The sequence below is a fragment of the Zootoca vivipara genome, chromosome 16, assembly GCF_963506605.1.
Source record: "Zootoca vivipara chromosome 16, rZooViv1.1, whole genome shotgun sequence".
Lineage (NCBI taxonomy): Eukaryota > Metazoa > Chordata > Lepidosauria > Squamata > Lacertidae > Zootoca > Zootoca vivipara.
In genome coordinates, this window is record NC_083291.1 from 6,459,178 (window position 1) to 6,484,641 (window position 25,464).

Genomic DNA, 25,464 nt, shown 5'->3' on the forward strand with positions numbered 1-25,464 from the left:
AATCAGGTATCTCCCAGCCCTACAAAGCACCCCACGAGGGGTGTGGCCTGTAAATAATTCTGAGGGCCGGATAGCGAGGTCTAGAGGGCCACATTCTCTGCACCCCCTGGGCCTGCTCTATATTACCTTTCAGTTATCTGACACAGGAGCAGGGATTCTGCAATGAGATTTACAATAATCACCACACTTTATAGCAGGGATGGGGAACCTGTGGCTCTGCGGATGCTGTTTGGCTATAGCTCCCATTATCCTGGGCCACTGGCCAAGGGCCTGGCTGGGGCTGTTGTGAGCTGGAGTCCAGCATCACTGGAGGGTCACAAGTTTCCCCATCTCTGCTTCACAGTACGACAACTTTTAAGAGTTCCAATCTGATAGAGCTCCTTTACATACCCTTCCTTACACGTATAAGTGACGGTGCTTCCGAAGGTGTAGTTGCTCCCAGTAACCGTGGCATCTTTTATGACAGGAGGGAGACCGCAAGAAACTGTTTGGCACTCTGGAGGGAGGCTGCTCCAGCCGCCCGAATCTCCACACACGAGCACGGAAGGTCCTTGCAGGCTACGAAACCAATGGAAATGGGGAAACCGTAAGAGGTGCGCATGAAAGCCATACCTGCCAAGTTGCTGTCAGAGAAATAAGGGACCGGGCCGGAAATAGCAGACCGGAAGTTGCGCTGCCGCCATTTTGGAACTGGGCAGAGCATGCTCAGAAGTGACTTTTGATGCTGCTTTGCCCAGTTCCAAAATGGCCACCGCGGCAGAAGTCGCACTGCAGCCATTTTGGAACTGGGCAGAGCAGCATCAAAAGTTGCTTCTGAGCATGCTCCGCCCAGTTCCAAAATGGCCGCTGCACCAGAATAAACCGGGGAAAAACAAAAAAATCCATTTTTTCAGCTAGGAACAGCTGGGAAAACGGGGATTTCCCAGGGAAAACGGGAGACTTGGCAGCTATGATGAAAGCACAAGCGTCCGTTTCCATTTCCTTCCTTCAACATGTTTAACTTGAACCAACCATCAATTTGAGAGCACATGGTTAAAGTAAAAGCTTTAAAGCCACCCACCCACACCCACCCACCGGGTATAAAGTTGCCAAATGCAAAATTCTTTTTAAAAAGTGACACTTTATATTTGTGCAAAAATATACCACCCAGCTCTACCCACAATGCATGAATACATAACCTTTCACCCTGCAGCCGAGATTCCCAACATACCTTTTTTCATGGTTATGGGTAAATTTGTAGCACAGAGATAGGTCTTGCTGTGTTTGCTGAATTGTGGTCATGTGTTGTTGTTTTTTTTTTGTGTGTGTGTGTGTGTGTGATTTAAAACATATACAGAAAATCTGTTTGCTGCAATACTGTAGAGAGGAAGGCACATATTTTACTTACATTATTTTTTTAAGAAAAGAAAATAAGCAAAACAGATCTTGTAATGGTGCTGTGGAATCCGTAGCCATTTAGAAGGATTTTTCTTTACATTTTATGAGATGGGCAATCCAACTGCTGTGGTGCGGCAGAAACAGCCCGCAAAGAAGTTGAAGTTATAAAACATCTACGTCAAATTCAGTTTCCAAAATTCTACTTGAAGGTGCCATGGGGGCAGGGAGTGAAGGAATGTGCCCTGGGATATAACAAATTCTGCATTCTGCAGCCACAGTCCAAATAAGTATTTTCTTTCCCCCTTTTTATGCTTTATTGTTCGTAATTATATCTGTACAACGTAAACTTATAATCCGTCAAAAAACATCAACCATCACAAAAAGTATATACATTTTCCAGCAATAAATTTTCTTCATGAACATCTGACTTCCCGTCCCTTCCATATCTCTTTCTTGTAATAAACATATTACATGATTTTGTTTAGTTGTTTCATAACACAGTATTTAGTGTTTCTATATCTTTTTCCTTAATATATATTATTTACAGCGTTTATTCAAAAGCTATTACCGTATTCACATTGCAGCAACTATTTTTTTAAGTATCTCTTGAAACGATCCCATTCTAAAATGAACTTTTGCCTAGGTTTATCTCTACTTCTTTCAGAAAGATAGGCTAACTCTGCATATTCTGTTAGCTTCAATAACCATTCTGATCTTGTGGGGATTTTATCATTCTTCCAATACATTGCTATGAGTACCCTCGCAGCAGCGGTGGCATATAAAAAAAAACTTTTCTTACATTTTTAGGAATATCTAAACCTGTAATGCTGAGCGCGGGTGGCGCTGTGGGTTAAACCACAGAGCCTAGGGCTTGTCGATCAGAAGGTCGGCGGTTCAAATCCCCATGACGGGGTGAGCTCCCATTGCTCGGTCCCTGCTCCTACCAATCTAGCCAACAGCGGGAAGGTAAACGGCATTTCTGTGTGCTGCTCTGGTTTGCCAGAAGCGGCTTTGTCATGTTGGCCACATGACCTGGAAGCTGTACGCCAGCTCCCTTGCCCAATAATGCGAGATGAGTGCCGCAACCCCAGAGTCGGTCACGACTGGACCTAATGGTCAGGGGTCCCTTTACCTTTAATGCTGAGTAGGAATGATTCTTGTTTTTTTTAAGAAAGTTTACATTCAAGATTTTTTAAAGCTCAAAATAGGTATTTAAGCTCAAATACGTATTTTCTGTTCTCTTCAAATGACTATAACATCCAAGCTTCTGCCAGTCACCATATTTAACTCTGAATTCTAGTGCTTCAGAGTTTTCAACAGGTTTTTTTTTAAAAGAAATATTAATATTAATTATGAAGCAATAAAGACTTTAGTGGGTGTCAAGTTGTAAATATGAACCTTTTGATGGTAAGATAATTTGCAGATTTTGCCTAGTGAAGCTTTTAAATCATGTTTAAAGGCTGGTGCTAAGAAGAATGAGTTGGGTATTAGCAAGATGACTAATTCTACATGACTTTTCCATGAGCACCACCAATTTACATGTGCAGATATTAGAAGATTAAAGAAAAAAGCCAGATGAATCATTTTGCATAAGCACTTCCCCTCAGTTTAAAAGCACTCCATTTCTACATTATTATTATTTTTAAAATACATATAATATGTTAAGTGCATCTTGGTTTCTTGATTACCTGTAACCTGTGTCACAGGTGTACAATACATTAGAAAGGTATGTCACGCCACTCATTATATATTTTCCATTGCTTATTTCCTTTGGGAGGGGACACTTCACTAATTCACAAAATACGGAAGAACGATTCCATGTGCCACTTGCAAGGCACACCGATTCCTCGTTGCCTACTAGACTGTATCCTTTATTGCACCTGTATTGAGACAAGAAAGCAAGTTACAAGAGCACTGCACTTTTCTTGCATCTCTGTTAGAGGTCTTAGGGTTTTTTTTCCTACTGAAAAACTATGGGTGTAATCAAATGGTCCCATAGCATTCATCAGATGTCATACTTATTGATAACTATATGTGTTGTGTCACTGAGTAGTCATTTACAAAACCTCAATGGACCCTATATAAACAGTAAAAATTATAATATAATAATATAATATAATATAATATAATAATAATATAATCTATGTATATATAAAAATGTAAAAAGGTGAAACTGTGGGCTCCACTTTTCTCCGAAACTGCTTGACCGATTGTCCTGGAATTTGGACACAACGGTCCATGCCACTACCCGAGTGTTTGCACAACCTCGGATTGCTCACATCTCATACCTGCACAGTTAAAAACCTGCTTTTCAACATACTAAAACAGCGCCCTCAAGTGGTGTTATTCCCACAGCTCCACCTTCATCTCCTCCTCCCTCCCCATGGAGTCTAGCCCACACCCACAAACCCCGCCTCCGCCACGAGATCCTGTAAAACAGCGGGACTCTGAGACTCGGGGGGATCTGAAGGAGGGCTATTACCCTCCATTTGACAGACTAACGCACAGCAACGCATGCAGGGCCAGCTAATATAATATAATATAATATAATATAATATAATATAATATAATATAATATAATATAATATAATATAATATAATATAATATAATAATATAAACAAAAAGTCCTCTCAAACACAGAACTTATGATATAGTGTAAGTAACTACACATTGAGGACCAGATTTATTTGATGTGCAATCCTCCTACCTGTAGATTATTTTGCTACCATATGTAAAATTTGAGCCATCGACTGCACCATTTTCTGGAACAATGGGGACACCACAGGAAACAGCTTTAAAAAAATCAAATAGAAAAAACCACACATTCTTATTAAGTAACATAATTTAACTCGGGCTTACTAATGAGTAGAGATTTGTAGAATTGTACTGTTAGTTGTGTGAAAATGGGCTATTTCATATTAATATCTAGTAAGCCTCTCTTTCATAGCAACAGGGGCACAGAGGTTCAGTGAGGAACAGAATGCTTTGGGTGATGGATACAGATGGATACAGAATAAAATAAATAAACAATCCAGATCACTTCTGGATCCTGTCACTAAGTTCTGCAAAGAAGCTGCAAAAGAGATATTTACTGTATCTCATGCCCTCTCAGGTCACATATACAGTTCAAAGTGTTATTAAACACATCCAAAATAACCCTAGGAATTGTAGTTTGAGGAATGTGGTGAGAATTTGCTGGTCACAGAACCATGGGTTCCCAGGATTCCTTTGCGAGAGGGAATGACTCTTCAGTCTGCTTAATTCTGTGCCTCTGTGCTATTTTTCTATGAAAAGAGGTCCCAGAACTCACCATGAACACCTCCCTTGTTCTCTTATAATGGCAATGGTGCCACCTGAGAAGTGCTGGAACGGAGTTCCGGCTGGAAAAAAAGCCCTGGGTGTGGCTGTGTTCTTAATATTTTATATATGTATTTACTTAGTATATATTTAACCGGCCCTTCATCCTGAGATCTCAAGGCAGATTACAGATCAATTAAAATACCAGCAACCTAAGAAACAGACACAGCAGATAAAACATACCTAAAATCAACGGTAGCTCAATCACAATGCTCAACCCAACCCAACTCTTTACAACAGCAGAAACTGATGTTAGCAACTTGAGGCAGCCCAGGCCAACAGTGAGGTCTTAACCTGGTGCCAAAATGACAGTAGAGCTGGAGCCTTGTCTACTATATGGGAAAGGGCAAACCATAACGGATTGCTACATGAATATCATCTCAAGAGAGAACTTCCTCATCATAGTTATGTCCTCAAGTGAGCAGCCCATATCAACCTGTGGAAGGAGGTTTATGAAGTGTCAAGTACAGCCATACCTTAGAAGTCGAACGGAATCCGTTCTGGAAATCCATTCGACTTCCAAAACGTTCAAAAACCAAAGCATGGCTTCTGATTGGCTGCAGGAAGCTCCTGCAGCCAATCGGAAGCCCCGTCGGACGTTCGGCTTCCAAAAATAGTTCCTAAAGTGGAACAGTCATTTCCAGGTTTGCGGCATTTGAGAGACAAAATGTTCGAGAACTAAGCTGTTCGAAAAGCAAGGTAGGACTATAATAACCATTGGGAAACTTTTCAGAGAAAAACATTTTATGCAAACCACTCAGAGATTATCTTTTCGATCAAACAGTATATTAACCTTGCTAAATAAATAAATAGCCAATTCCAGCCAACTAGGCATTCAAGTGCCTAACATTTCCCAAGTGGAATGGTTCTAGATCTGTACTAACACAATGAGAATGCAGAATATACCTTCACAGTGCGGTATCTGGTGGCTCCATTCCCCAGACTCTAAACATGTAACTTTATCCATTCCTTTGAGCTGGTAGCCCTTATCGCATGAGAAACTGGTTTCGCTACCAACACTGTAGCTGTCACTGTGCGAATGGCCGTGTTCAGGGTCTTCTGGGTGTTTGCACCTCACTGGTTCTTTGGAATCAGATACAAGGTAAAACAGAGCTTACTGACATCAGGTGTGGCTCATGTGCTTAAAAATGAAAACAAATCATGCAACGTTTAAGCAGGTGACTTGGGAGGGGGGGGGAAGGCCCGATTCACATGATCATGGGAATACAGTGGTACCTCTGGTTACGAACTTAATTCGTTCCAGAGGTCCATTCTTAACCTAAAACCATTCTTAACCTGAGGTACCATTTTAGCTAATGGGGCCCCCCTGCTGCCGCAGCGCTGCCAACACATGCTTTGTCATCCTGAGGTAAAGTTCTTAACTCGAGGTACTACTTCCAGGTTAGCGGAGCCTGTAACCCGAAGTGTTTGTAACCTGAGGTACCACTGCATACAAATATAGCACTTTAAAAACACTTCAATGAACATTTCCAACCACATTTATTTTCTTTGCAGAGACTTCAGCAATACTGCAATTGGGCCACCTCTTCCACTGAGAGGAATCTGCTTCCTTTCCAGGTGCAATAATATTTCATATATTGTTTCATTGCACCTACATAGAGTGCAATCTTGTCTAGTGTGCAATGTGCTGAAACGTGAACCTAGAAACAAAAATTCTAGTCACAGGTCAACACCTTTTGGCCATTAGGTCATGACTATAACTTGCGATCTACTTTTGCAATACAGTTGTACCTCGGCTCCCGGATGCCTCGGGAGTCGAACGTTCCGGCTCCCAAACGATCGAAAACCGGAAGTGAGTGTTCCAGTTTTCGAACGTTCTTTTGGAAGCCGAACGTCCAACAGGGCTGTTGTGGCTTCCAATTTGCTGCAGCCAATGAGAAGCCACGCTTTGGTTTCTGAACGTTTTCGGAAGTCAAACGGACTTCCAGAACAGATTCCGTTCAAGAACCAAGGTACGACTGTATCTGGATTGCTGCCAAAGTCCACATACAGTACAGCCGTACCTTGGTTTTCGAACAGAATGTGTTCCGGAAGTCCGTTCGATTTCCGAAACGTTTGGAAACCAAGGCACAGCTTCCAATTGGCTTCTGATTGGTGCAGGTGTGCCATAAGCAATAGCGGAAGCCACATCGGACATTTGGCTTCCGCAAAAAGTTCAAAAACTGGAACACTCACTTCCGGGTTTCAATCGTTCCGGAACCAAAACGTATGAGTACCACGGCGTTTGACAACCAAGGTACGACTGTACTTAAATAAGACATGCATTTTTCTTTTTAAAAATCTTGATTACATTCAAGAAAGATGCATTTGTTTTGCTACAAATTCTGCAGCTTATGCTTGTAAAAAAAAGTCTGTTTGCCCTCCTTGGGCGGGCGGCTTTGCAGGCAGGGACCCTGGACTCTCCTGTGAACCGGCTTATTGCAGGCTGGATTGTCCTCCTATACATTTTTTAAAGCAGTATGTGCTTCCTGGGAGAAAATGTCTCATGTCCTAGGTTTCAATTCAAATTCATATGAGTTTTGCCCTTGGCTTTGTGAAGCAGGTATCTTGGGATCTCAGCGATGGATTTCGATAAGAAGCCAACTACAGCAAAAATATAATTCTGCGATGTTTACGGAATGCAGGCTGGGCAAGTCTCTCCTTTCAGAACCCGCTACTTAACACTCCTTCCCCCGTACCTGCACATTTCTTGCCGTCTCCAGTGTAAGGGTGAATGCAGGCACATAAATAGGAACCGTTTGTGTTACGGCAGGAGGCATGCGGGTCACAGTCTGAGCCAACAGCACATTCATCAACGTCTACAAAACAGAAAGTGGGGCTCCTATTAATGAAATGCCTTTGGCGTCTTACAGCTTTCATGCCCTACGCCAGGGGTCAGCAACCTTTTTCAACCGTGGGCCAGTCCACCGTCCCTCAGACCATGGGGGGACGGGACTAGATTTTGAAAAATATAATGAACACATTCCTATGCTCCACAAATAACCCAGAGATGCATTTTAAATAAAAAGCACACATTCTACTCATGTAAAAACACCAGGCAGGCCCCACAAATAACCCAGAGGTGCATTTTAAATAAAAAGCACACATTCTACTCATGTAAAAACACCAGGCAGGCCCCACAAATAACCCAGAGGTGCATTTTAAATAAAAAGCACACATTCTACTCATGTAAAAACACCAGGCAGGCCCCACAAATAACCCAGAGATGCATTTTAAATAAAAAGCACACATTCTACTCATGTAAAAACACCAGGCAGGCCCCACAAATAACCCAGAGATGCATTTTAAATAAAAAGCACACATTCTACTCATGTAAAAACATACTGATTCCCGGACCGTCTGCGGGCCAGATTGAGAAGGCGATTGGGCCGCATCCGGCTCACGGGCCTTAGGTTGCCTACCCCTGCCCTACGCTGTCTCTGCTTGTGATGTTTCTTGGCCATCCAAAGAAAACCCGAAGGTCTCTTGATCTTTTCCCATTCTCACTTGGTGCCACTTATGCCCGGGATTTCCTTCCTAGGACACCAAAAGTGGTGAAAGTCCCCTCTCCAAACCCCAACCTTTCCCTGCAACTCATCTCCACCTGAAATGACTGCATTTGCTCTTACTCCTCCTTTGTTATCTTATTCTCTCCCTCCTTACCCTCCCGTATGTTGTTTTTTCCTTTCCTACCACCAACCTTGATTTAAATTTAGATTGCAAAGGATTGTTGACCTACCTATGTTACTATCCCAATGGTGCTAGTTAATTAAGGTGAAATGGTCATGGGCCCCTGCACGGTTGAGTCCAGTCAAATGTGACTAGGGGTTGCGATGCTCAGCTTGCTTTTCAGGCCAAGGGAGCCGGCGTTTGTCCACAGACAGCTTTCCGGGTCATGTGGCCAGCAGGACTAAACTGCTTCTGGCACAACAGGACACCAGGACGGAAGCCAGAGACCACAGGAATGCCATTTACCTTCCTGCCACAGTGGTACCTATTTATCTACTTGCACTGGTGTGCTTTCGCTAGGTTGACAGGAGCTGGGACAGAGCAACAGGAGCTCACTTCGTTGCGGGGATTCGAACCACCAACCTTCCGATTGGCAAGCCCAAGAGGCTCAGTGGTTTAGACCACAGCACCACCCGCTCCCCTTACTAGATTAATAATATAGTCTTACTAATAGTACCCTTGGTGGTGCTACTGTCTCAGGGGCTCTCAATCTGTGATGCTTTATACAAAGATAGCAACTTACATATCACCGAGAACTATTAAAAGCAATGCATCAAAGAATGTACACATTCTATATTTCCCTTCCTTTCATAGACTGCTGCTCCATAAAGACATAACAAAACTTATCAGAAACAACTGCCGCACAATGACAAAAAATGCAAACATGTACTCTTGCTATTGTAAGCAATGCCTTCAAAACTACGGTATGTAAGCTGAACGATACATTTAAACACATTTTGCAAGGAAAGCCTAGTGGGCCACAAATATCCTGCACCTAAAATCCAAAGAACCACATCTAAAACTGGGTGTCCCTGAAGGGGTTTGGATCTTAAATATCTTGGAACAGCAGTTCTTCGTGCTGCAAAGCAGATTGCTTTTGAAACAGAGAGGATTTTCAACAATCAGCTTGCAATAATGTGGCATCGGGGGCGGGGTCTGCTCTCTGAAGGGGAAAAGAGTTTTCAAATATCTCTGTGCTGGATGCAAGGCCGCAGAGATGCCTAGTGTAGGTTTTGGGGACCTGGCCAACAGCCTTATTTAGACAGATTTGAGTCTGTAGGGTGAGCAAGTTTGGGGATGGTTTGACGTGAACAGCCAATGGTGACTACCACCTGTTCAACCCAAATCAACGCAGGGCATCGATGCCAGTGAGACTGAATGTGCTACCTTCAGCTATACTCCAGGTGAGATTTCAGAAAATACCACTCACAGAGAGACTCTGCCCCTGAGGACAGAGTCATATAGAATCAGGATAGGGATCGCAACGAGGATTCGCGAATGTTATACAACAGCATTTTTATTGTTAGATGTGGAGTCTACCGGGTGATTTTATTTTAGGAATTTTGTCTATATGCCAGTAAAGGTTTGAGAGCGAGAGCGAGATTCAGTCTGTAGGAGAATGGAGGCAGAGACGAGCAGGAGTCTTAGGACTCTTGTGTTGACAAGATGGCCAAACGTGCTCATGATCTCACCGAGGCAAGAGGGCGAAATGGCGCTCCAGCTTCCGCTGTCTGTACAAAGCGACCTCGAGTCTCCTAATAAGTAATAGCCGCTGTTGCATTGATATGTGATGGTGGTTCCAGCAAAGAAGTCCTCAGCGGAGTAAAATCCGTTTTCTAAAGGAGGAGGCACTCCACAGCTAATCCCTGCAAGCCAGACGATATATGCACAAAAGTATTAGGAGGTTAGACACGCTCACTTTCATCTCTTCTTGATACAACGGCCATGACTCTAAATCTTTAACAGTTTTGGAGAGAATGCAATTTTAGCCATCTTCACCTCTATTCAGTTCACCACAAAACCATACAATAAACCCTTTAAAAAGGTTAAAAACAGACACCAATTAACCACCGTCTACCGGTTTAGGCTTAATTGCTTGCTTAGGCTTGGTAAGAGAGAAAAGTTTTCAGCAGGTGTTTAGAAGTCGGCACTGAAGGTCAATGTTTGATCATTTGAACTGAACCTCTTCCCGACTCCTGCTTCGCAGGAAACACACTCAAGCCCTCTCATAAAGTTCTATAAGGGAATCACAGAGTTCAGTGCAAAAACAAACAAACAAGCGGAAAAACAAACTACTAAATATCAAACATTTTCTTTCTGAAAAGAAACCCGCTTGTATACTTGTAAAACCCATTTTGTGTTTATATGTTGTTTAATTGTGGGGTAAGAGACCAGACTCTTCATGGGGTCACGAAGAGTCGGACACGACTAATCGACTAAACAACAACAAGAGACCAGAAAGGAAGCATCTGGTTATGTAGACTATGAATGCATTCACAATATTGTACTTGGGTAGGTAACAAGCAGGATAAGTCACATAGTTAGCAGGATCAAAGCGGAAGTCACATAAGCCATACAATTAATAGGATCAAGGTGGTTTTGCCTAAAGGAGCCTTGTGAGCCTTTGAAATATTTAATAGAGATGTCTAATAGCTGTGCTAGTCCTGCCTTTATTTCTGTGTTTCCCAAACTTGGGTCAGCAGCTGTTTTGGGACTACAATCCCCATCATCCCTGACCGCTGGTCCTGGTAGCTAGGGATGATGGGAGTTGAAGTCCCACAAGAGCTGGAGGCCAAAGTTTGGGAAACACTGTTCTTATTTCAAAATGCTTTGTCTAGAAACTCTTTCTTCACTAGTGTACGGCTCAAGACACACTAGACTACAGACTAGCTTACTGAAGAGCAATGAAAGAGAAAAGATGATTAAAAAAACCCACACCTCTGGGTACCATGAAAGGACAGGAATTATTCTCTTACCATATGTTCCCATTTTTCCATGTGTATATAGGGAAGTCTCCACAGCCTACTGTAATTGAGACTAAAGCTGTGTACATAGTACAGTATACAGTGGTACCTTAGTTCTCAAACGCCTTGGTACTCAAACAACTTGGAACCCAAACAGTGCAAATCCGGAAATAAGTGTTCCGGTTTGCAAACTGTTTTCGGAAGCCCAATGTGCTCCGTTTTGAGTGTTGCGCTTCTGATTTGAGTGTTACGCTGAGATCGGTCTGTTTTTGCTATTTATTTTGTGTTTGTGTTTTTGCGGCTCTTTTTTTGCCTGTGTGGAACTCAGTTCTGCTACTGATTGATTGATTGTGTGGCTGCAGTACACTGTTTATTGCTTTCATTTTATGGATCAATGGTCTTGTTAGATCGTAAAATTAATGTTAAATTGCTGTTTTAGGGGTTGTCTGGAATGGATTAATCTGTTTTGCATTACTTTCTATGGGAAAGCCCGCCTTGGTTTTGGAATGCTTTGGTTTTGGAATGGACTTCCAGAATGGATTAAGTTAAGTTTGAGAACCAAGGTACCACTGCACATTTAAAGCACACAACTTCCCCCCAAAGGATCCTCAGATCTGCATTTTACCCCTCACAGAGCTACAGTTCCCGTCCCTCTTAATAAAGTACAGCTCCAATGATTCTTTGGATCAACCTAACAAAATCCATTTACACCAGGCACCCCCAAACTGCGGCCCTCCAGATGTTTTGGCCTACAACTCCCGTGACCCCTAGCTAACAGGACCAGTGATCGGGGAAGATGGGAACTGTAGTCCAAAACATCTGGAGGGCCGAAGTTTGGGGGTGTCTGATTTACATTTTATGACAGCAGCACTAGAAGGGGCCTTCTGGAAATCACTAAGTGGCTTCCTGGACAGTGATTTATTTTGTTGTTGTTTCATTTAGGATCTTTGGTCTATTACTGCAGCAAATCCTAAAGCTAGGAGTATCCTAAGGGTATCCACTTACTTTCACAGCGTGGGAGAGGTTGTGCCCACTGCCCTAAATTTAGACAGTGCTGGATGTAATTCCCTTCTATGTGGAAACCTGGGTCGCAAAAGAGGGAGACTTTTGAGCCCGGCTTTGAATCTGTTGATGAAGTTCTCAGGTGAGGTATGGAACCTTCTAAGGGCGGGCAGTCTGAGAACAAAGGAAAACACACACACACAAAACAGCTAAAGCACATTAAAACAAGAGCTCCTGCAATTCCACATGGTTGTGTAACATAAATTAACATCTCCATTTAGTTGTTGAAGAAGTTGAAGTTTTGATCAGCTAGAGCAGGCATCCCCAAACTTCGGCCCTCCAGATGTTTTGGACTACAATTCCCATCATCCCTGACCACTGGTCCTGTTGTTAGCTGGTCCTGTTAGCTAGAGATCATGGGAGTTGTAGGCCAAAACATCTGGAGGGCCGCAGTTTGGGGATGCCTGAGCTAGAAGCATTAGAGTTGCAGATTTCTCCAAACTTTGATTCCCAAAACTTTACTAGTCTTCCACGCTACGCAAGGAGGTTTGGAAGACAGATATACCTGCTTCCAATGCTCACTTTCAGAAAAAAAACATAAGAGTATTATCTGTTTCAATATCCAAGGTTAAAGCCATTTTCACAAGTGAAAAACAAACAAACAGCAAAACAGAACGGGGAGCCAAAATAAAGACTAAAATTTTTGTTCCAATGAATGACTGGAAATCTCTCCCATTTGACCCAATCCTAAACTTTACTCTTTCAACATCTCAATCCAGGAAACCATAAATATTTCACTCGAGGTCCCAAGGAACATTTATTACACAACACTGGAATCCGAAGAATGAAGACGGAATGTTCCAGTCATTAAATGATCAAGTGTATCTGTGAAAGGCTAGGTGGGCCACGGGTATAATAATATCATAGGTTTTGCGCCACTTAAGGAGCACCAGTATACCAGCGATTTTTTTAAAAAAATTATTTGCTTTTTCTGCTTTCAGGGACTTATTTCTGTACTGAAACCAGCTTTGCAGGTGCTGCCAGAAGCTCTATCTAAAAGCCCAACGATAGCTGGTTGTCAAGTCATAGGAACATACAAAAAGCCTATCTGGCAGTCACATAGTTTGTGCAGCTGTAGTGTCAAGGAGATAAATGTCTGGCCCACGGGGCTGAAAAGGTTTCCCACCCCTACCTTCGGGCAAATGTGTGAAACCTCGGAGTCTTCCCCGCAGTCCTTCTGCTCCTCCAGACAAATTACAAAGCATGCTATGTATGACACGCTAAGCTGGAATCTACACGCATATAGAAACCATTCTGAAAATGCTTTTTTAAAAAAATACATTGAATTTTCCATAAGGCTCACCATCGCCAGCTAGTGTCACATTGTGTACTGCGCTTAAAACACACTTAAAACATTTCATTTGCAGCTGTGTAGCTGAGTCCTCAGTCAAACAATGGCTTAACTTAAAACAGCACAGCAGCAACATGACTGGAGGAGCAGGAGCAACGCAACTGTGACTTGCCCTTAAAGGACCCAACACATTGTCGCTAAGTCATAGTTTGGCTGGGCATGCAATGAGGCACCTCTGACTAGCTCCCAGGGTGCACCAGGATTTCCTGAGCAAAGTTTAAAAACCATTGCATTATATTACAACAACACTTTTAGGAGATAGAGCTCTAACCAGCACAGAATATGCTCTTGGAATCTATCTTCACTCTTCCAACAACCCCAGGTAGGAAATCTGGCCAGGCCAATACATTGCCCTTCTGGAGTTCTTCTGGACAAGAAGTAGCCAAGGAATTCACCTGATAGTTCAAAAGAAAAGGGACAGATACAAGCTTGTTAATTAGCTGATTCCTCCTCTTCCTTCTCACCGCAATGATCAGCGAATGTTCAAAATGAACAAACCCATGTCTAATGTATCAGAATGTAGGACCTTCCTTTCGAGAAATAACGGTGGTGTTGGACACACGGTGTTGTGCAGAAATGGTTGGAAGAATATCTGCTCTTCACTTATTTCCTGAAACATGGATCAGGCGGGAAGAAAGACACTCTTGGATACTGACACCCATTTCAGAAAAACACAGTGTTTTCACGAGAAAACAGAGATCTTGGATGTCATTAAAACTGTTATATAACAACCCCAGCACTCTAACCAACTCTACAACATACAACAACTAATTGCTTTCAACTAAAAACCCGTTTAAAGTGATGTACAGTGGTACCTCTACTTACGAATTTAATGCGTTCCGAAAACAAATTTTAAGTCGAAAAAAATTGTAAGTCGAATCCCATAGAAATGCATTGGGAGAAAAAAATTGTAAGTAGAAGCAACCCTATCTAAAAATTCGTAAGTAGAAAAAATCCTATCTAAACTGCATCCAAGATGGCGGACGGAGCTCCATTCGTAAGTAGAAACATTCGTAAGTAGAGTTATTCGTAAGTAGAGGTACCACTGTATGACCCAATACATAAACTTCCACCCACTCTCACAAAAGAACTTCCATAAAGAACTTCCACCCACTCTCACAAAAGATGGTCACTTGAAGCAGGGCTGGTTAGTCTCCCTTCATCCCGTAAGTGGTACAGCAAAAAAAACAAAAGCAAAAAAACCCAGAGTTTTGCAGTGCTACAGGCTATAGTTTATGAGGTGGGCCTACTTCCACTGATAGATCAAACACAGTTTTAGGGTTTGGATGACACACTAAGTTGCGGTTCATAAAAATGCCACAGGAGGATGTGTGAGCCTGGGGAAGCTAGGCTCATTCTTGTCTGAAGACAGCCACTACCTTCCAATTTCATTACTGCCAACGTGGTTTCATTTTTCACAGATATAAAACAATTCTGAGCAGTTGATGAGAGAAAGAGGAAAGGATCAGGCCCAGAATATGGGAAATTGCTTAATATATTTTCATTTGCCAGACAGCACTCTCCCGAGCTTCAAAAAAACCAAATGAAATGTTACATATGTACCTGTTCTGGAGACAGAACATAACCCCAAATGTTGAGCTGGCTAATTGAGCCGACAAAAGACTCTGCTGGGTTAAATCCTTCTCCTCTTTGGTCCTGCTCCTGTCCAAGGACCAATGCACCCCCACCTATTCACAAAAGAAAAACAGAATAAGAAGATAACTGAATCGGGTCCCACCTTCTATGCTGTAATTGAAAAGCGTAAAAACCCCTCTCAATCAATTTGCATCATTGTTAAGTGATATAATCAAATAAATATGGAAAGGTCCATACCAGGGATTTCTGATCCTACAGATAAACCACTGCCTCCATCGGATAATTTCCCATCAATATATACTCTCCAAGCTCCATCAATGCTTGACCAGGTGACAGCAATGTGATGCCAATTGCCATCATTCACAGAAGGGCAGTCTGTAATACTCTCCTTCCCATTCACATAAAGAACCCACCTAATTAAGAGAGAGAACAAATGAATGATTCGTCTTTGCCCAGGGATAAGAAAAAAAAAATGATTTAAAGGCGAACCTTCAAAATTTGCACTTTCTGAAATAATATGCAAAATGAAACACAGCCATCCTTTGAAATGCACACCTCTCTGAATTTTCCAGTGCAGTTGTCTACCTAAGTAATGTGTATTTTTTAAAAGTATATATTAGGGTAAAGCATGCATACAAAAATGCTTTGTATTCGGGGAAACCGCTTCACTAGAGAGCCTGATTACCTGAGAAATTTTCAAGGTTGTGTGTGCAGCAAATTACAGCTCTGCCCATGGAGAATTACGTGGTCCCCAAGAATACTGAAATTCATCATTCTAGAGGGTAACACAGCCAGGGCAGTCTCGAGCAGGTTGGGCGCCCTGGCACTGAGGCGCGGAGATCGCTCTGGCGCCCCCACCCTTGCAGCGCCCCACCTGCCGGCCCGGCGCCCTGGCACCCCGCACCACCGGGACTATACCTAGAGCCGGCCCTGAACACAGCACTGTTTTCTGTTTCACACCTACCCGTTGTAATCTGTAAGCAGAAAGGCATTGTCACTTCCATCTTCCACCGCATAAGAAATGGGAGTCCCATAATTAGTAGTATCTGCCGATTTCATCCAGAACGCACAAGTGATTTCGCTGAGCGAGGGGAGGACGCTGTCAAGCAAAACATAGCCATAGATCCCAGACACGTCAAAATCCAGATTAAATCTGGAAGACTGTTCTGCAACAAACGGGGAGGGGGGGAAAGTTTCGCTGTTTCAATGGCTTGCTAAGAAACATGCTTGCCTTCAAAATAAATAATTTCGTTTGCTTTTCCACTTATGTTTCCCACGTTAACGGACTACAGAAGTTGATCCTGAAACAATCCTAAAACGCCTGGTTTCTTTAAAAAGCTCCTGTATAGATGCACCAGTCTCCAAACATGTTGCCAGAAAGCTAACATTCTCCTTTTTAAGGGACTGTGAGCCTGCAGAAAACATGTCACTTTCTTTTCATCGGATGGGATTGACTGTAAAGATCTGCTTTGAAGTTGGATCGTGCAATGCCATCCCAAGATCCTTCACCTCTTGCCTACAGACGTACCACCTGTTGCATCAAAGACAAACGGTTTAGACCTTGTCCTTGTGCATTTACTATAGGTAACAAGTTCATCTTACATTTGGGAGCTGAACAGCTCAGTCTCTCTCTGGGTCATACTAAGATCTATGGATGAAATATACAAATTTAAGAAATAATAATAGCAACTACATCTCGGATTGCCATCAGGACTGAAGCGTGCAGTCAGGAGAGGTTTAAGCCTTCCTTCTCCACCTGCCATCGCAATGAAAACGCCCCTCCCATAATTAATATTTTCAAAAGGCTCCCAGTGTTTCATGGTAGCAGATCAAAGCTTACTCTTAGCGCTCAATGTATTAGAGGAAGATCGGTAGAGGAAACGGAATAACATGCAGATTGCAAAGCTTTGGCAAGGAGAAATGCTCATACAATCGTACCTTGGATCTCAAACGCCTTGGCTCCTGAACAAATCGGCTCCCGAACGATCAAAACCCGGAAGTGAGTATTCCGGTTTCCCAACGATTTTCAGAAGCTGAATGTCTGCTGCAGCTTCTGATTGGCTGATTGGCTTCCTGCAGCCAATCAGAAGCCACATTTTGGTTTCCAAGGTACTTCCAACTTCCAAGGTACGATTGTCATTTGTTAGGGATAAAAAATAAAAAATATAAATAATGGCAGGGCTGCCTTTTCCACAAAGTGCAGGTGTAGCATTATTTATTGCAAGATGAAAGCTGCAGTATCGTTGTTGTTGTTGTTTAGTCGTTTAGTCGTGTCCGACTCGTTGTGACCCCATGGACCAGAGCACGCCACTGCCTCCCACAGTTTGGTCAGACTCATGTTCGTAGCTTCGAGAACACTGTCCAACCATCACATCCTCTGTCGTCCCCTTCTCCTTGTGCCCTCAATCTTTCCCAGCATCAGGGTCTTTTCCAGGGAGTCTTCTCATGAGGTGGCCAAGGTATTGGAGCCTCAGCTTCAGGATCTGTCCTTCCAGTGAGCACTCAGGGTTGATTTCCTTCAGAATGGATAAGTTTGATCTTCTTGCAGTCCATGGGACTCTCAGGAGTCTCCTCCAGCACCATAATTCAAAAGCATCAATTCTTCGGCGAACAGCCTTCTTTATGGTCCAACTCTCACTTCCATACATCACTACTGGGAAAACCATAGCTTTAACTAAACGGACCTTTGTCGGCAAGGTGATGTCTCTGCTTTTTAAGATGCTGTCTAGGTTTGTCATTGCTTTTCTCCCAAGAAGCAGGCATCCTTTAATTTCGTGACTGCTGTCACCATCTGCAGTGATCAAGGAGCCCAAGAAAGTAAAATCTCTCACTGCCTCCATTTCTTCCCCTTCTATTTGCCAGGAGGTGATGGGACCAGTGGCCATGATCTTGGTTTTTTTGATGTTGAGCTTCAGACCATATTTTGCGCTCTCCTCTTTCACCCTCATTAAAAGGTTGTTTAATTCCTCCTCACTTTCTGCCATCAAGGTTGTGTCATCTGCATATCTGAGGTTGTTGATATTTCTTCCGGCAATCTTAATTCCGGTTTGGGATTCATCTAGTCCAGCCTTTTGCATGATGAATTCTGCATATAAGTTAAATAAGCAGGGAGACAATATACAACCTTGTCGTACTCCTTTCCCAATTTTGAACCAATCAGTTGTTCCATATCCAGTTCTAACTGTAGCTTCTTGTCCCACATAGAGATTTCTCAGGAGACAGATGAGGTGATCAGGCACTCCCATTTCTTTAAGAACTTGCCATAGTTTGCTGTGGTCGACACAGTCAAAGGCTTTTGCATAGTCAATGAAGCAGAAGTAGACGTTTTTCTGGAACTCTCTTGCTTTCTCCATAATCCAGCGCATGTTTTCTATTTGGTCTCTGGTTCTGATATTCTCCAATCCTCTGGCCACTGCTGAGTTTTCCAAACCTGCTGGCATATTGGGTGTAGCACCTTAACGGCATCATCTTTTAAAATTTTAAATAGTTCAGCTGGAATATCATCACTTCCACTGACCTTGTTATTAGCAGGGCTTTCTAAGGCCCATTTGACTTCACTCTCCAAGATGTCTGGCTCAAGGTCAGCAACCATACTACCTGGGGTGTACAAGACCTCCATATCTTTCTGGTATAATTCCTCTGTGTATTCTTGCCACCTCTTCTTGATGTCTTCTGCTTCTGTTAGGTCTTTACCACTTTTGTCATTTATTATGGTAATCTTTGTATTTTACTTACCTCCTCTCCCCCGCTATTTGTAAGGCCTCATTGGACAGCCATTTTGCTTTCTTGCATTTCCTTTTCCTTGGGATGGTTTTCGTTGCTGCCTCCTGTATAATGTTACGAGCCTCCATCCATAGTTCTTCAGGCACTCTGTCCACCAAATCTAAATCCTTAAACCTGTTCCTCACTTCCACTGTGTATTCATAAGGGATTTGATTTAGATTGTATCTTACTGGCCCAGTGGTTTTTCCTACTTTCTTCAGTTTAAGCTGGAATTTTGCTATAAGAAGCTGATGATCTGAGTTACAGTCAGCTCCAGGTCTTGTTTTTGCTGACTGTATAGAGCTTCTCCATCTTTGGCTGCAGAAAATATAATCAATCTGATTTCGATGCTGCCCATTTGGTGATATCCATGTGTAGAGTCGTCTCTTGTGTTGTTGGAAAAGAGTGTTTGTGATGACCACCTTGTTCTCTTGACAGAACTCTATTAGCCTTTGCCCTGCTTCATTTTGAACTCCAAGGCCAAACTTGCCAGTTGTTCCTTTTATCTCTTGATTCCCTACTTTAGCATTCCAATCCCCTATAATGAGAAGAACATCCTTCTTTGGTGTCATTTCTAGAAGGTGTTGTAAGTCTTCATAGAATTGGTCAATTTCAGTTTCTTCAGCACTGGAAGTTGGTGCATAAACTTGGATTACTGTGATGTTAAAAGGTCTGCCTTGGATTCGTATCGAGATCATTCTGTCATTTTTGAGATTGCATCCCATTACAGCTTTTGCCACTCTTTTGTTGACTATGAGGGCCACTCCATTTCTTCTACGGGATTCTTGCCCACAGTAGTAGATATCATATGTGTGTGCTATAGCAGTATCATATATGTGTGCTATAGCACACCAGCATAATATAAAGCAGAGTAGGAATAAAATCTTTTCCATGGTGGCAAGGACTGAATACATTGCACTGCCCAAAATCTGCTCTGAAGGGTTGCAGGGAAGGGTCGGGGATTCTGTTGCATGGGTAGAATTCATTCTGCTTATGCAGTAGCTTCTTGCGTAAAACCTCAAGCATTTGGAGGAAATCTAGAGGTAACACTGGAGTTCTGTACTGTTACAAGAAATGAAATTGCCACTTGAGCAGAGACAAAAACTCTATATGCTGGTTTTCTATTTGCAAATATTTCTTCTTTTTAATGGGATTGGATTCGGTACTTAAATCATTATGATCATTATGATTTGCAAAATCTCCTACATTCACAACAGCTGTCTGGTATCAATTCAACGCTGCACTAGCGTTGCCATAAAGCTTTGCCAACCCTTCCTTCTCCTGATACTTTGGTCCTGTGTACCTGTTTCACACCTGCTGCCTGTAAAGCCAGGGGGACATTTACAAATGTACGCATTCAAGGCATCCACACAAGTTGCTTGGTTTGCACAGGGATTGGGTTCACACTCATTTATGTTCACTTCACACTGAGGTCCCGTGTATCCTCTGACACAGTGGCACCTGTGGGGGAAAAAAACCAAAAGCACCTTTTAGTACAGCAGTCCACAAAACAAAATCCTGGTTGTTCCAAGTGAAATGAGGGAGCAAAGCAGTGGGGAAAACCGGTGCCATGAGTTAAAAGCAGCCTGAGCAGATGCCCAGTTTGGAAAAAACCAAAACCAACAGTTTGCTATTATGTGTAAACTAGAACTGCCGACAAATTCTGTCAACCCCAAATTCTTTAAAACTCTGGTCATGAGGGAGACTATCCCCTGTGAATCTAAGAAGGTTCAGGTCTGGGCTCAAAATGGACAAGGATCGGATCCTTGGATGCTGTAGCCCAGCGACGAGGAACATTGTGGCTCTCCAGATACTGCTGGACTACAAGTCCCATCACCCTTGACTTTTAGCCAGGCTGGGTGGGGCTGATGGGAGTTAGAGTCCAACAACATCTGAAGAGCCAGCGATTCCAATTCTAGGCTTAGCCCCCTCTGCAACTTTCACGAGCAAGTCCAGCAGTTGCTGAGAAGCTCAATTCAGCAGCAACTTTACACATACCCCAGATCTATGGGCCTATTTCGCTCCGAGAGATAAGCTTGATGCCATTGTGATGGCATCAGAGAAAATAGCAATGATTTTAAGAACAAACAGTCCCAATACAGCAACGGTGTAAGAGGCTGAGCTAATTAGGGTTCCAGAACCTTTGCTATACCTCATACAAGAATCCGCCTCTAGACCCATCATGTATGAACATTAAGAAAGTGACAATGGGCCACATTCCAGCAAACATTTTTACACACTAATTGGATTAAGTACAAATCTACATTTCCTGGGGAAAATCTCCATCCTTCTCCAGGAGAAGCATCTCCTTCACCTGGCTGTGATGACACTGTCTGGTGTCATGAATGAGCCAGCTCCCAGGGAAGGGTTGCTGCCAAATGAGGAAAGCAGTCAAGGACAGAGAGGGTTAACTGCCAGGGCAGGATGTGCATTGGCTAGTGCCAACTCCCCCAGCCCTTGGAATGCCAGCTGATAAGGGAATGGCAGAGAGCAAGCTAGAACGCTTTCAAAGCTCGCTGGAAGCACAAACAGGTGGGAAAGAGTTAAGAGACAGCCTCTCAGAGAATGGGGAAGAGGCAGGAGCTGACCCACTCAGTCCGAGGTCTCGGCGAATGGGAGGGCTGCAAGATAGGAAGCAAAACAAAAGACGTATGAAGCGAAAGTTCAGTTGCTTCTGGTCTCGCTGGAAGCAGTCTTCAGAAGGGTCATCTTGACTGATGATGGCGGAGGCTGTGTTAAAGCCGTCTGGAGTTATCTGTTTGTTTTGACAATAAACAATCCTTTCTAATTAACTACACTCACTATGTTATCAAGCCAGGGACTGGACTCCTGACATCTGGTAAGGACTCTGTATTTCAGCTAATTAGCTGCCAATCCCCAGATGGATTCAGTATGGTTGTTCAATACAACCACCCTTCACCTCTGCTTCAGGAAGACCTTTCAAGAATGTGCTTCCCAGTTCCCACTTTGCTCCTTCTTTTCCTTATAAGACTGCTCACCCCTTATGGATATTCATGGTAGGGAAACTTTTCAGCCTTACATAGACACCCCCCCCACTTTCTAGAGTCCTTTTTCAAGATTGTTCCCCCCCATCGGGAACCTTAATGGAACCTCAGGAAAAACCCCTCTCTCTCCTTTCTCTGGAACAGGTAGCCATGGGCATTTTATTCATTACTTTTCTCCCCATCCCTTTCATTTCCTAAATCTTGCTGTTGACGGGAAAGGCTACACGATGGAAAACACACTAGCTTAAAGGTCCTTTGATGAGAAGGAGCATCTAAGCCCCATTGGTGAAGGTCCATGCCCGGTGGTTTCTGCCAGGAAGTGACAACCTAGCGCTCATAAAGCTCTTGGGAACCTTAAGGAGCACAACTCTGGCACACATTTAGCTCAGAAACAAATTTAGCTACGTTACCTGCCCTTCTCTTGTGCAATACTGTAGGCAAATCATGACCACAGACTAGCCCACGTTATTTTATTGATTTGCAGTGAAAATATGATCTTGCAAAACATATTCATAGGTGAGATATTTATACCATATCTGCAGACATCCTGCTATCTTCTTGTTCGTTCTAGCGCTGATGGGGAATCTCAAGCTGGAAGGAATTCCAGACCTCCCTTGACACAAAAACTACCGTTTTAACTTCCTTTAAATCACACGTTTATTTCAGTTTGAGAAAGCGCATTTGTTTTATTTAATAGCTTAGCCCGACACACTTTTTTTTTTTTTGTCTTTGGAAAGACGGTAAGACTATGAGGTCTTGAATCCCTTTTTAGTTACTATTTCCATCCCTCAAATCAGTTGTTACATATGTAAGCCGCAACCTTAAACACACTTATTAGGGAGTTGTTGTTGTTTAGTCGTTTAGTCGTGTCCGACTCTTTGTGACCCCATGGACCAGATCACGCCAGGCATTCCTGTCCTCCACTGCCTCCCTCATGTTGGTAGCTTCGAGAACACTGTCCAACCATCTTGTCCTCAACAGGCCCTTAAACTCAAAGGGCTTATTACTGAGAAAAAGACGTATAGAGCTGTGCTGTAAATGAAGCTAATGCTTGTCACTTTTTACCTGTAGCCATTGATAGCATCATTGCAGGTGCCTCCATTTTTACAAGGCCTGCTGAGACATTCATTAATGTTTTTTTCACAGAGGGTACCAATGAATCCAGAAGGACACTTGCAATAGAAACCTCCGACCCGATCCTCGCAGGTAGCTTTGTTTAAACAGGGGTTTGAAAGGCATTCATTTATCTCTTTTTCACAGTGAGTACCTGAGAAGAAAGGTATAAAGAGGAAAGTTAGGGGCGGGGGGAATAGGAGCAGAATGTCTTTATTGGGCAATTTCTAGATTTCAGGAACTCTGACAGATTAAAAAGAACAGAGATGAAAACTAAAGAGTATTCCAGAAAATGAAAACAACAACAGGTGTCTGAAGAAGTGTGCATGCACACGAATGCTCATACCAATGACAAACTTAGTTGGTCTCTAAGGTGCTACGGGAAGGAATTTTTTTATAGTAATTTATTGGTTACATTAAACACAATACTAACAAATGCACCTTTCCTCAGCAAAACACATTGGGGGAACAGGTAGGTAGCCGTGTTGGTCTGAGTCGAAGCAAAATAAAAAAATTTCTTCAGTAGCACCTTAAAGACCAACTAAGTTTTTATTTTGGTATGAGCTTTCGTGATACCAAAATAAAAACTTAGTTGGTCTTTAAGGTGCTACTGAATGAATTTTTTTCATTTTACATTGGGGGAAGTTATTCAGGAGTTGCAGCAACACATTTTGCTAGCATATTAATGTTTAAAACCTTTGCCAATCTTTTTCATGTAACAGAGTTCCTGTTTATAATGCTAAGGGAATGTATGAATCTGAAACGAGAGCTATATCTTTATATTCCTTTCCAATAAAAGCTGAAATCCTCTCAATTCTATCAGTACAGAATACTGTATTTAAGTAGGCTGTATTTAAATAGAAATGTCCGAAGCAGTAGTTCTTCTCTAAACAATGACAAAAATAGCCTGGTGTACTTTTTACAACACACATCAGAAGATGAAGCTCACAGCTCCTGGTGTTTTCTCCTGCTAATGTCGGCGTAGAAAGCTTCTGTTAAAGGCAGAGGGACAATATAAAAAGCTGGCAACTCTTAATACAACCAAATCAGTTATTTACCCGTGAATCCTTCTGCACACAGACACTGGTAAGAGTTGGTACCATCAATGCAGACTGCTTCATTCAGACATGGATTTGAACTGCATTCATTTACTTCTTCTTCACATTGCAAGCCTTCAAGCAAAATAATGGTGACAGAGGCATTGTTAACAGTTCAGACGCATGGAAAATGCAACCCTAAAAAAACTGAACTGGCTGTTCTAAAAGGTTGCACAGAGTCTCCATGTTTCATCTACTGCTTATTATGTGGTTCCCATTCATGTGCTTCCCACCCACAGCTTGAGTTTCCAGGTTTCAAAGTGAGCCATGTGGGACACCCATATTGCACGACCTATTTATTGTTATCCAGTACTGCTAAGGAATCGGACAATCTCCTTTCTTTTGCAATACATACATCAGAGCTCCTTGCTTGGCACTGCGAGGGCTCGATGGGCTATTATGTGGCTCGGTTTGTCACAAGTTCTGCAAGGCAAAGCTTAAAAATGGAATTATTGAGAAAATAAAAATATTTTCTCAATGAGGATTTTGCTTGTGTCTAGTCTAGATACAGGTAGGCAGCCGTGTTGGTCTGCCATAGTCGAAACAAAACAATAAATAATAATAATAATAATAATAATAATAATAATAATAATAATAACAACAACAACAACAACAACAATATATTTATACCCCGCCCTCCCCAGTCAGGGCAGCTAACACCAATAAAATATAAAAAGCAATTAATTAAAATACAATATTAAAATTTAAAATGCAGCCTCATTTTAAGTAGTCCATAAATCCAAGCCATGAGGGAGGAAAACACAGGGGTCAGAATGAGTCCAACCCAAAGGCCAGGTGGAACAGCTCTGTTTTGCAGGCCCTGCGGAAAGATGACAAATCCCTTCCATTTTTATTTATTTTTTGCCAAATTACTCTGTAAAAACTTGCTCATATTTATTCCTAGTGCCTGCTCCGAGACTGACAATCTAGGAATACTGAACTTTTGCACTTTTTATTATTTTTCTGTTGGATGAATATTTCAGGAATTTCTTCTTCTTCTTCTTCTTCTTCTTCTTCTTCTTCTTCTTCTTCTTCTTCTTCTTCTTCTTCTTCTTCTTCTTCTTCTTCCACACTGTTTTTAAATTCATTGGCTCCTAATTTATTTTATCTGTTTGTATTTTATCTTATCAAGACACTCTGAGACTCTTTTATACCAAGTGACTAACAAAGTATGGAGTTTCAGCAAGTGAAGAAGGGTCAGCTGAAAAGACCACCTGATTTTGCGTTAAGGAGGTCGCTGCATCAAGAAGGCAGGCAGTACCGGCCTGAC

The 25,464-nt window shown here is 42.5% G+C and overlaps 1 protein-coding gene across 2 annotated transcripts in view; it reads right to left on the reverse strand.

Annotated features, from left to right (window-relative positions):
- The window catches only part of SVEP1 (sushi, von Willebrand factor type A, EGF and pentraxin domain containing 1), a 148,697-nt gene that overhangs the window by 37,369 nt on the left and 85,864 nt on the right, over positions 1 to 25,464 (reverse strand). Inside the window, exons 23-36 of one of the 2 annotated variants that reach the window (XM_035140342.2) lie at positions 24,156 to 24,269; positions 23,050 to 23,251; positions 20,283 to 20,440; positions 16,182 to 16,383; positions 15,455 to 15,630; positions 15,185 to 15,309; positions 13,893 to 14,016; positions 12,214 to 12,384; positions 9,937 to 10,110; positions 7,435 to 7,554; positions 5,642 to 5,818; positions 4,086 to 4,170; positions 3,066 to 3,257; positions 391 to 558 (exon numbers count right to left, since the gene is read on the reverse strand). In XM_035140342.2, the coding sequence (XP_034996233.2) occupies positions 391 to 558; positions 3,066 to 3,257; positions 4,086 to 4,170; positions 5,642 to 5,818; positions 7,435 to 7,554; positions 9,937 to 10,110; positions 12,214 to 12,384; positions 13,893 to 14,016; positions 15,185 to 15,309; positions 15,455 to 15,630; positions 16,182 to 16,383; positions 20,283 to 20,440; positions 23,050 to 23,251; positions 24,156 to 24,269 (2,188 nt within the window). The remainder of the gene's footprint in view (positions 1 to 390; positions 559 to 3,065; positions 3,258 to 4,085; positions 4,171 to 5,641; positions 5,819 to 7,434; positions 7,555 to 9,936; positions 10,111 to 12,213; positions 12,385 to 13,892; positions 14,017 to 15,184; positions 15,310 to 15,454; positions 15,631 to 16,181; positions 16,384 to 20,282; positions 20,441 to 23,049; positions 23,252 to 24,155; positions 24,270 to 25,464) is intronic. The other variant, XM_035140343.2, reaches the window with a different exon arrangement.